Here is a 12,491-nt window from a genome sequence, read left to right as displayed (position 1 = left end):
GCTGCTATTTTAATAAATTGTTTTATGTTTTGTTCTTACTATACTTCAGGCCTTTGTATCTACTTTTGATTGTGAATCATTATTGCTTTTATGCCAATAAAGGTCTGAACTGAACTGATGGGGGAAGGGAGAGGTGGAAAGAAAGCAACTTTAAATGCATTCTCCAAGTTGCCAGCTGGCTTGTCTTGGAGAAATGATTTAAAGAGGGAAATGCCTTCTCTAAGCCAGCTGGTGGGGTCGTGGGGGCTTTGAGAGCCACACAGTATGTGTGAAAGAGCCACATGTGGCTCCCGAGCCACAATTCGGCCACCCCTGTGCTAGGAGAACCTTGCTGCTCCAAAGTTTCTCCAGTAGCTACGGCCCTGCTTTTGGGCATGTGCAGAGTGCCTTTTCCCACACTAGTCAGGGCCGAAATGATTATTACATACATCTGGCTGTTCGTGTTTTTATTCCCTCCCAGTATATTTCACTGTTCTCACGGTGACATGGAGAATTCCAGATTCCCCATTAGAATCAGTTGCCTCTCTGCCCCCCTCCCCGCATCTGTTGCAGTTATACCTTGGTCCCTGCCTTCTTTGTTCTTGTACCTCTTTTACTCCCATCTTTTATTTTAATTTTTTTACAAGAGGTTCACTGGCATCAAATTACACGGCAGGAAGCAGAGAAGTTCCAGTGATCCGGCTGCTTCTCTGTGGAATCCCACAGCATAGGAAATATAACCTGCAGAAGTCTCACCCACCCCCACCTTTCTATAACGGGTACCTTCCCGTGACTGAGGTCATCTCTCTGCTTTATGTCATGTTTCACATCTTAGTTCATGGATTTTTTAAAAAAAATTGCATCCCAAGAAAGAATTATTTCAGCTATATTTCTTTGGTTTGGGTCCCAAAAGGCTTTGAAGAAACCAGAGGCCGGAATAGAGTACTCTCTCCGAAAAGGGAAACTCTAGGAGCCAATTAATCCTTTTTAATTTGGCCACAGGTCTGCTTTTGTTCTTGGAAAAGGCAAGTGAGAACAGCCTCCTGGTTCAAGCTATCAGAACTGATGCGCAGAATGCATTTTTGATCAGTTTGGCAGGATTTTGAAGTGGCACAATATGGCATAGGAAATGACATTTTAAAATTCTGATATTTACATTCTGCGAACTGTAGTATTGTTGGTGAAATGTCCCTGACGGGAGGGGGGAGAGAGACGGGCGTGTTAAGAACAAATCCCATTTTATTTCTGCTCTTAACACCCAGCGCACACTCGCTGTGGGGGATCAAAAGCTTACCGAACACTTCACAACACTAGCCGTAATCTTTACCTAATCCCTTTTCTTCGTCTCGTTAAGTAGCACTTTTGTGTGTGCGCGCAAATTCCTTTCCCATCTTTATCCTCCCAAACAGCCTGGTGAACAAGGTTCGCTTTTTCTACTTCGACAAATTAAAAAGGAAAAAAAACTTGTGAAAACGAGCGATGCTCTCAGGGCCGCTCTGCCAGAGCTTACAAGGTAGTAACAAACCCCCGTTTGCCGCAGGCTGCAGGTTCAGCCAGGAGCTGCTGTTAATTTGAGCGCTCTCAGAACACATAAAGTTTGTGCTTCCAGATGCATGTTTGACTTGTTCACGCTTTTAAGAGTTTCAGGTGTGCCTTGAAAAACTTAAGTGCAGAGTATAAACAAAGAATATGTGAAACATCTTTAACTTACGCAGGGCTGCTGAAGGTGCAGTGGGGGAGTGACAAAATTTGAGGGGCCCACAGAGCCTGGCTGAGGGGTAGTCACAGCATACCTGTTTCTAGAGCTTTTTTTGTAGCTGGAACTCCTTTGCGTATTAGGCTACACATCCCTGATGTAGTCAATCCTCCAAGAGCTCTTAGTACGGGGCCTACTGTTAGCTCCAGGAGGATTGGCTACCTCAGGAGTGCGTGGCCTAATATGCAAAGGAGTTCCTGCTGCAAAAAAAAAAAGCCCTCCCTGATCTCATCAAGAATTTTGTGGGGGGTGGCCCAGTAGGGATGCCAACCTCCAGTTGGGCCTTGGGGATTCCCATCAGGGGCATAACCAGGATTTAAAAAGTTGCAGGGGCATTCTTTCCCATCCACTGCAGAATGCTTCTCAGAAGCTTTCTGGGGTAGGGGCAAAAGCTGGAAGCTCTGAAAGTGGCCAAGTCAAGGCAGTCAACTCTAAAACTTTGGAGTCAAGAAGGGACAGCACCTTGCGTGCAAGCAGGGGAGTTCCTTCCACCTCCCTCACCCCCACCCCAGCACTTTGCTGCCAGCAGTTCCATCCATCTCCCCTCCCCGGTCCATTCCACGCAGCTTCCTCTGCCTCCTTTCTCTCCGCCTGCTGCTTTTGCTTCTGCAGTGCACTGTGCCCTGCTCAGCTCTTCCGGCTCCGGCTGCCGCTGATGACACTTCACCAGCTCAGCCATGGCAAAAAAGAGAGAGAAAAGCAGGCAAGGGCAGGGCCTCCACAAGGCCCCCGTGGCCACGGGCCTGATTCTCATGGAATTACTGCTCATCTCTAGACTACGGAGATGAGTTTCCCTGGAGAAAATGGATGCTTTGGAGCGAGGGTTCCTCCATGAGCAACTCACTGTTATCTGCTTCCTTCTCCATCTCTTGCTTCCTTCTGCATCACAGCTTGCTTTGCCAGGCTTGCTAAATCACAGAGGATCTACAGAGCAAAGCCTCTGTTTTCTCAGTTGGCCCATGAAGCAACCTCTGTACAAAAGCTTGCAATGCCCAGCCATTTCATGTTTTCTCCTGGGTCTTAGGCTCAAAGCATTGACCATGAGATTTCTATAATGAATGTCAGTAAATCAAAAGTAGGTTTGCAACTTACAAACACACAACACCTGAATGGCATACTCAAGATTGCTAAAGCACAGACATTGTCTCCGGATTTTGATGCAGTAATTCAGGCCAAAAGGTGTCCGTTATCAGAAACTTTTAAATTAACAAAATATTGCAAGATTTTAAGTATATCTTATCTTAAATTTTAAAAACAAATTTGTGTTTGTGTCCTTTAAAAAGTTTATCTCTCTGCTACTTAGCATTACATTTTATGACACACATGGCCCGGCCCGAAAAGGTCTCATTTATGTCGGATCCGACCCTCATAACAATTGAGTTCAACACCCCTGCACTATGCCATGTCAGCATTCCAAATGTGCCCAAAGACTTGAAAAGGTTGGGGACACCCACATTGGAGGGTGGATTCCATGGCATTGTACCCCTCTGAGGTCCCTGTCTTCCCCAGGCTCCACCCTCAAATCTCTGGGAATTTTCCATCCTGGGGCTGGTAACTCACCACACCTCCCCCAGCCAGTGGCCAGGGAAGATCTAGGAACCTTTAAAGATGTGTTGTATGGAGGGGGGCTTTTGTCTAAGCACAGAAGGGGAGGGCAACGGTCTTTGGGAAGAGGACGGAGGCTGAGACAGTGTACCAAAAATCTCACCAAATCTTTTCCGTCACAGGAACCAGACACCTTGGTGACCATCAATAGGGGCGCCCTGATCGGCCTTCTAGTGGTGGCTGTGGCGGTTGCCATGGTGATCATCGTCAGTCTCCTGATGGTCCGCCGGAAGCCCTACGGGACCATCAGCCATGGCATTGTTGAGGTAAAGTGAGAAAGGACAGGACGTTGTGTCCAATCCAACCTCCCCCCCTTCCTGTTTCAAAGGCAGGACTTGTGTGTCTTTCCCCCTTTGCAAGAGCAACACCCACACCACCTGGTCCAAAGTGAGTCACAAGCAAGGAGAAGAGCAGGTGCCCCACAGAAAGGTGATGGAGGAAGATAGGCAATATGTGGCATGGAAATGCACCTTGCCCTTCCAAGTCTGCCTTGGATGCAAACCAATTCTGTTATCACTGTTTCCAAAAAAAAAAAAGCAAGTGTCTTCTATGATACATGAATCCTGCCATCACAAACATGGTTTTGTATTTGCTTAACTTGCAGGGTGATTGTGGGTTTTGTGTGTGTGTATATGTACGTGTGCCTGGAAGTCATGGTTGACTTCTGGCCACCCCTACTGGGGCTTGGACTGAAGTGGCTCAATCCAAGCCACCGCATCCCGGCCCTGGTATTCCAAGGTCTCCCATCCAAGTACTTGCCAGGGTCGGCCCTACTTATTAATTTTTTTTATTTATTGTTTGTTTATCACTTTTGATTTCTCTCCTGCCCTCTCCGCAAGCAGACTCAGCTTAGCTTCCGGGATCTGACAAGATTGGCCTTGCCTGGGCTATCCAGGCTGGGGCTTGTATTTTCTTAACTGTTTCCCCCTCCCACCCACACAAAAAAGGAGAGATTCCTGGAGATCATAGTTTGGTGAGTGTACTGAAAATGAATGGTGATGTGGTTAGGATAGGGATAGGATCCCAGGAGACCAAGGTTCAAATCCTCACTCTGCCATGGAAGCTCGCTGAGCGTCCTTGGGACTGTCACCGTTTCTTAGGCTAACCTACCTCTGAGAGTGATTGTTGTGAGCAGCACAGATCCTACTTTAAGCTCTTGGAGGACTGGATAGATCAGGAGTGTGTAGCCTAATAGGCAAAGGAGTTCCTGCTACAAAAAAGCCCTGGTTGTGAGGATAAAATGGAGGAGAGGAGAATAGTGTAAAGCCACCTTAGTGTAAAGCCCCCCGCTGAGGAGAAAGGCAGGGTCTATGTAAAGCAAATAAATAAATACTGACAATTCTGTTAAATCTCCTCCTCCATGTCGGACTACAGTTCCCAGAGCTCTTAGTTCCTAGAATTCTCTTCCCGCCACACCCTGAATATCACTTGCTGCCACGCTCTGAAAATCTCCCAAAACATCGGTGGTCTTGTAATTTGGGGGGAGAGTGTCTCACTGCTCCCAGTTGGTTTTTGTTTTTCATTCCCCTTTCTCTTCCTCCTTCCCCCCCCCCCTCCGCTTCACACCACAGGTTGATCCGATGGTTAGCCCCGAGGAGCGGCAGCTGAACAAGATGCAGAACCACGGCTACGAGAACCCCACCTACAAATTCTTTGAGGAGATGAACTGAGTCCTTCGGTGCTAAGGGGGTGGGGGAGGGGTGGGGAATGTGGTGTGTCACTGGGGGAGGCGGGCATTACCATGGGGGTGGGAAGGGGGTGGTATCTACAGGGGGAGAGGGGTAGGTTCTCCAAACACTTCCCCCACCGATCTCCTCTCCCTCTGCTCTGACTGAGCGTTGTCCTTTTGTCCTCACGGATTCCTTTTGTTCCCCCGCCCCCCAACTGCCATATTCCTCTCCATGCATACCTTTCTGGGCTTTATGGCTCCCATTGCTAGCCCCTCCCCACATCCTCTACCCTCAATTCTCACAATTCCTTAGGGCCCCTCCCCAATACTGCTGGTCTCAGATGCCGTTTCCAGGTATCTCGGCTCGTCTGGCTACCTCCGCAAAGCACCCAGATCCCACGCTTGAACCTGCAGTATCTTGGAAAAACGGGGATGGGGGGGCACGCCGAGGACCACACGCCTGCACCCTTAACGACTCATGCGCGCACATCGCTAACCAGTGCTCAGTCGCTTGGGGCTGTCACACAAACTTCCTCTTTGACCTTAACACAGACGGACCTTAGCTTTGACAAGAAAGACCCCCCCACACCTCCGAATTTTTTGTGCAGATAACACCACATCCCACTGAGCCCCAGCCTGTCCACTGCCCTTTCTGTCCACCGCCACTCATTTGTAACCCCACCTTTTTCTTTGGTAGCTCGTGCACAAGATAAAGATTGTGCACACTCAGATTTACCCCCCTTGCTAACCCTGCCGGCCTCTTGTGTAAGAATCCACGTCTGCCTACACTTGCTTGCCTCACTCCCCCCCCCCACCACCACCACTTACCTTGTATTATGCTTCCTTTTTTCACCTCCTCACTATTTGCACTTAATTTATTGGAAAGCAAGCTGTGAGGGCGATCGCAGCGGGTGAGCCCTTCCACTTTCCTTGTTCCCAGTAACTTCCATCAGCACCTTTACTGACTCGTTCAGGGAGGGGAGAAGAGAAAATTGAAAGCAAACCCCCCCCCCCCCTCGCTTCCACTCCTTAACGATGTAAGGGAGACAGGTGAAGTTGCTGAAAACAGACAAGAGGGCTGGTCTTTGTCCATCCCGGGAGTTCCTTGGCTTGGCCCTAAGGTCACCAGTGGCAATAGAGGCAGGAGAGTCCATTTCTGGGTGAGACTGATTTTTGCCCTCTGCAAGCAGGACATTTCCCCGATAGTGGAACCTCGCCGATCACTGCAAGGGTGGTCATGCTATGACATTTGTCGTCATCTTCCAAAGATCTTTGGGAACAAGCCATCTTGGAAGAGAAGGAGGAGGACGGTGGCCCGCTGAGGCCGCTGTGTTGCCTTGCAATGACATCTGCCCACCAAAACTTTTCCCTACTGCTGGAGGGTGGGAGGTGGCTCTTGGTTTCACCAGCTTTTACAGGGTCGCCGACAGGTGGCAAATTAAGGAAATAGACTACATTGGTTGACTTACACTACTGGCGCTTAGGGGGTGGATTTTAGAACACTAGCGGGGGGGGGGACTGATTTTTGGTTTTGTTTGTTCGCTTTCCCAAGACCTAATTAATTAATGATCATAGGGCATTATGTGTGAAATAGCCAGGAGATCCCGGAAGGGATTGTTTGGCTGCTGAAACTATAGCTCTTTTTGGCATCAGTAGTTGGCAAGCTATGCTTATTTTTTAGACTGAGAGTGCCGTGACTTGCCTAAGGTCACCCACCTAGCTTCAAGTGGGGGAACTGGACCTGGTTCTCCAGATTAGATTCTCAGCCATGACACCAAGCTGATTCTGTCCCAAGACCTAATCCTCCTGGACAGGCATTATGGTAGAGGGAGGATTCTACCCATGAAAAGTTGCCAGAGCCCAACCCACCAATAGGGCTATTGCCACTCTACCAGTTGCACAGCAATACACAGGTTTTCTCATGTGCTGAGTTCCCCACATCACAGGAGACTAGACACTTGGAGACCTGGAAGAAACAGGAAGCCCCCTGTGAAAGCTGGCAGCCCCCCACTCACCCCACGCACACACACACCAAGGATGTGAGCAGGCAGATCGGCCACCTGCAACCTTTCTGGTTCCTTGCCAGACTCGGTTTGGGGAAGGCGTAATGTAGCGTGTCCAGAAACACGCTCTGTTATTCCGTTGTTTGCCTATTCACTCCCTGCCTTTCCTTCCTCCCTCGCCCCACTTTCTGTTTAGTTCTTGTTCCTTTTTACTGTTAGTTTCTTTTTAAGAAAAGCTGACATTCTTGGAATCAAGATGCAAAAATATGTCAAACCAGGAACTGGATTTCAATTGCCAGCCCTCCCACCAAACTAATAAAATATTGTCACTTCTCTAACTCCAGTGCTGGGCCTGGTCTCTTCTGTGCCGGGGAATGGGAGAAAAAAGGGACTGTAACAGGATGAGGTGGATTGTGCAACGACTCTGGGCCTGCAAGCTTGCCAAGAGGAAGCTTGCAGAGGGCTGGAGGAAGAGAACAGCTTACTTCACACAACTGTTTTTGTTCAGTTCTGTTACCTGTGGTCCCATAGGCACGTTCAGGGCTTTTTTTATAGCAGGAACTGCTTTGCATATTAGGCCACACACCCCTGATGTAGCCAATCTTTCAAGAGCTTACAGGGCTCTTAGTACAGGGCCTACTGCAAGCTCCAGGAGGATTGGCTACATAAGGGTGGGTGTGGCCTAATATGCAAAGGAGCTCCTGCTAAAAAAAAAGGTGCTGGGCATGTTCATTACAGGAATATACCATTTAGGTAGGGTTGCCAGGTCCCAGTGGGGGATCCCCTGATTCTGGAGGCTTCTCCATGCTGTGGACCAGTTGGTAGGCAGGGGAAAATCCGGCCCTAAACAGGGATGTCACTGTATGATGTCCCTGACACAGTGACATCACTTCCGGGTGACATCATCACATTGGAGACATCACGCACAATCCCTGCCCACCCCTGGAATGCCACCCAAATCCCCCCACTGGATCAGCAACAGGAACTGGCAACCCTGCTTTCAGGTGACAGTTTCTATCTATGAAGGAGTTAAGAACACAAGAAGAGTCCTGCTGGATCAGACTAGTGGTCCATCTAGGCCAGCACCTGTGTCACAAAGTGACCAACCAGTTCCTCTGGACGGCCGACAACAGGGTATAGAAGAAGATGATAATTGGACTTATATCCCACCCTTCACTGTATCGCAGAGTCTCAGAATGGCTCACAATCTCCTTTATCTTCCTCCCCCACAACAAAGACCCTGTGAGGTAGGTGGGGCTGAGAGAGCTCTCACATAAGCTGCCCTTTCAAGGACAGCCTCAGAGTGCTATGGCTGACCCAAGGCCATTCCAGCAGCTGCAAGTGGAGGAGTGAGGAATCAAACCTGGTTCTCCCTGATAAGGAGTCCGCGCACTTAACCACTGCACCACACTGGCTCTCCAAGGCTGAGGCCTTCCCCAGTGTTGCCTCCTGGCTCTGGTAATCAGAGTTTTACAGCCTCTGAACATGACAGCTTCTTCAACCACCAAGGCTAGTAGCTGTTGATCATGGAAGATCCTTCCACACTGCTATAACGACAGCCCTGCTCAGACCAAACAGCAGGGAAGGATGTTTTTCACATTTGGTGCAGAAGTGCTAAACGAAGGGCAATTTACACATTCAGCAATGCAGGAATGTGGAGGATTCACACACAAAAGCGCCTGTTGCCAAAGTCCAGGTGTTAACTGAGAGCCACGCTGTTTAACTTTTGAGGACAGACGTGTGGGGACAGAATGGTAATTTGTTGCCTGGCCCAGGTGGGAAGAAGCAAAAGACTTCCTCATGTTCACCAATCAGACCTTTGCAGGGACCAACACCTCTAAGAGGAAAAGGAGAAAATAAGGCTGGTGCCTGAACAACAGCATTCAGGCCAAAACAAACCAGTTCTGAAGTATGATTTCTCTCCTTTTAATCCAGCAGAGGGAAGTGGTGACACACAAACATGGGGTTGTAGAACTTGCCCTTCTGCAAAGAGGTGGCGTCCTCAAGGCCCAGAAACTGTCACAATTAAATGAAAACATCCGTGGTAGAAGTCCACTTTCTCACAGTGACGGCTGTGAGTTTTCAAGTTGTTTGCCCCACAATGCACACTGAAGGCTCTCTCAAAACCCTTTTTGGAGACCTGTCTTTCATGCTACGTTTTGTCTTGTATACCTCTTACGAGGGAGAGCATACCCTTGTTAGCCTGTGGCAACAAAACTGTGCAGAAATATTGTGGCACCTTGAAGACTTACAGAATTGCAAGCTTTTCTGAGTCAGAGGCTCTCACTTCAACAGGATGGTCCAATGAATGCTGTTAGTCTGTAAGGTGCTGCTGCCCTTCTGTTTAATTTTGATTTCGAGTCCTCTTCATGCCATTCTGTTAAAAAAAAAAAAAAGGGAAAAGGTAGTCCCCTGTGCAAGCACTAGTCGTTTCTGGCTCTGGAGTGACGTTGCTTTCACAACATTTTCAGGGCAGACTTTTTATGGGGTGGTTTGCCATTGTCTTACCCAGTCATCTACACTTTCCCCCCAGCAAGCTGGGTACTCATTTTACCGACCTCGGAAGGATGGAAGACTGAATCAACCTGGAGCCGGCTACCTGAAACCAGCTTCCGCTGGGATCGAACTCAGGTCGTGAGCAGAGGGCCCTGACTGCAGTACTGCAGCTTTACCACTCTGCGCCACGGGGCCATTCTGTTAGAGAGTCACTAAGGCAAGGCTTCTCCCATGCTGCCTTGTTAACCATGAAGAAAACCCGACCAACTCCTGAAACTTGGAGAACTGCTTTAAAGAGGTAGTGGTGCAAAAAAAAAAACATAGAGGCCAAACCTGACCAGCCATTGGGATTCCTATTGAGTTGCTGAGCAGGCGTGTGGAGATGAAACAGCAATCTACTGCTCGGAACTAGTAGACTTGTTTCAAATGGTATTGAGTTTTAGGATGAGTCTCTCAGAACAGTTGGCAAGCCTAGACAGCACTCAGTCCAAAAAAATGGTTCTGAATGGTTCTCCACATGCAGCTAGAATGGAGTCTCTGGCTGGGTTGAGCCTGCAGGCAGTTTTGGAATTTTGAGAACATGGGAGCGTGGGGGCCACCACAAAATGGCTGCCACAGGCAGTAATCATAAAAAGTGCGGAGGTTTTCTAAGCCGTGCATTTTTGTAGAAAAAGAGATTGGATTTATACCCGTCCTTCACTCAAAGTCTTGGAGGAGTTTACAATCTTCTTTTCCTTCCTCTACCCACATCAGACACCCTGTGAGGTAGATGGGGCTGAGAGAGCCCTTTTGAGATCTGCTCTTGAAAGAACAGCTCTGAGAGAACTTCTGGCTGGCCCAAAGTCACCCAGCTGGCTGCACGTGGAGGAATGGGGAATCAAACCTGGTTCTCTCAGATTAGTGTCCGCACTCCTAACCACTATACCGATCTGGCTCTCATATGAGGGAGGCAGCTGTTTCCAAATAGGTGCTACCTGGTGACACAAAGGTGATGCCTCCTGGTTTCTTCAGAAGGAGCTCCTGTCCCAATGATGTGCAGGAAACCCAGAATTGGCTCTTTGTTTTGGGAATGAAGGAAAGCACCATGAAACACATGGGCACTACAGTGGGGAATGACTGAGCTAGAATTAGGGGTATTTCTGTTCTTACAGACAAACAGGAAAAGAACATTGGGGGGGAGCCACTACCTGTTCATATTTCATGTGATCATATTTGTAGTTTGCTCACTGATTTTAGGAGCTGACTGAATTGGGATGTGAACAGTTGAATAGCTTTCGGGAGTAAGCGTGCATGCTAAAGGCACAAGTCTCTGGTGACTGATGTGTCAGTAATATACCAATATTTATTTTAACCATCACAGCTAGCACATGTTTCCCCTAGCGGGCTCCAGGGAGATTGTAATGTCTGAAAAGGGCTCATGAATAAAGGAGCTACCAGCTTATAGGGCTGTCAGCCTCCAGGTGGCACCTGACGCTCTCCCATATTACAGTTGATCTCCAGATGACCAGGAACAGTTTGCTGGGAGAAAATGGCTTCTTTGGATGGTGGACGCTGTGACATTATACCTTCCTGAGGTTCCTCTCCTCAATCACTGGCCTCCCCAGGATCCACCACAAAAATCTCCAGGTATTTCCCGACCCAGAGCTGGCAACCCTACTAGCAGTTTTTGACGTAGCATTCTTTGGACCAAGAAGAAGAAGACTGCAGATTTATACCCTGCCCTTCTTTCTGAACCAGTGACTCAGAGCAGCTTACAATCTCCTACATCTTCTCCCCCCACAACAGACACCCTGTGAGGTGGGTGGGGCTGAGAGGGCTCTCACAGCAGCTGCCCTTTCAAGGACAACTCCTGTGAGAGCTGTGGCTGACCCAAGACCATTCCAGCAGGCGCAAGTGGAGGAGTGGGGAATTAAACCTGATTCTCCCAGATAAGAGTCTGCACACTTAACCATTACACCAAACTGGCTCTCCAGCTCACACAATCGAAGTGGAAAGCCAAAGAGAGCTCATGAACACAGGAAGCCCCGCTCAGCGGCAATCTAGAGCCGCACAGGGTCTTGCGCTGCCTGTTGCCTATTCAAAGAGGTAAAGGAGATTGTGACCGCTCTGAGATTCAGAGTATAGGGTGGGATATAAATCCAAGGGAGGTCACCCAGCTAACAAAGGGCATTGCCTTCTTTTTCCAGTTTGGTGTAGTGGTTAAGTGCGCAGACTCTTATCTGGGAGAACCGGGTTTGATTCCCCACTCTTCCACTTGCAGCTGCTGGAATGGCCTTAGGTCAGCCATAGTTCCCACAAGAGTTGTCCTTGAAAGAGCAGCTGCTGTCAGAGCTCTCTCAGCCCCAACTATCTCACATGGTGTCTGTTGTGAGGTGGGGGGAGGTAATGGAGATTGTGATCGCTCTGAGATTCAGAGAATAGGGTGGGATATAAATCCAATAATCTTCTCCTTCCTGGGTGCGTGCCTTCATGTGCATTCAATAGCTGTGTGATGGGCGGAAGTCCGGTAGGACTAGCATCACCCCTCTCCCTAGAGATGCACTGGTAGAAAAGATTTTCTCTGTGGAAGTTCAACACAACAGAGATTGTTAAATATATGGGAAGAGGTCTTTGCACACACACACACACCCCCCACAAAGAGCTGGCAGGCCTTCTACTAGGAATCAATCAGGACATTAAAATGCCACATGAATAGGAGGGAAATCTGGAATTACTGATAGATGCAGCCAAGGAGCGGCTGCTTTAACAGCATTTCCATGGGAGCAAATTGGCCAGGGAGCATCATGGTTTGCTTCTTCTGCTGATTTTATCAAGTCTTTTACTAAAAACACAGGAGTAGGCCAGGCTGGGTTATTATTTTTGCTGGTTAGATGATAATTCTGCTCCCCGCACCGCACCGCCTCTCTTAAACATTGGCATAGATCCACGGATTTTAACTTCATCTCTCTTGATGGTAATCACAAAAAAAAAAGTTATTGCCGTA

The 12,491-nt window shown here is 48.6% G+C and overlaps 1 protein-coding gene across 4 annotated transcripts in view; it reads left to right on the top strand.

Annotated features, from left to right (window-relative positions):
- The window catches only part of APLP1 (amyloid beta precursor like protein 1), a 62,041-nt gene extending 54,691 nt beyond the window's left edge, over window positions 1-7,350 (top strand). For 3 of the 4 annotated variants that reach the window (XM_060257954.1, XM_060257955.1, XM_060257953.1), the window contains 2 exons: window positions 3,463-3,606; window positions 4,912-5,061. In XM_060257954.1, the coding sequence (XP_060113937.1) occupies window positions 3,463-3,606; window positions 4,912-5,010 (243 nt within the window). In that variant the 3' untranslated portion in view covers window positions 5,011-5,061. Of the gene's footprint in view, window positions 1-3,462; window positions 3,607-4,911 lie in introns of all 4 variants that reach the window. The other variant, XM_060257956.1, reaches the window with a different exon arrangement.
- The last annotated feature ends 5,141 nt before the right edge of the window (window positions 7,351-12,491 follow it).

The sequence above is a fragment of the Heteronotia binoei genome, chromosome 17, assembly GCF_032191835.1.
Source record: "Heteronotia binoei isolate CCM8104 ecotype False Entrance Well chromosome 17, APGP_CSIRO_Hbin_v1, whole genome shotgun sequence".
NCBI lineage: Eukaryota > Metazoa > Chordata > Lepidosauria > Squamata > Gekkonidae > Heteronotia > Heteronotia binoei.
Note: the sequence above shows the minus strand (reverse complement) of the source record. Positions and strands in the feature narration are given on the sequence as shown.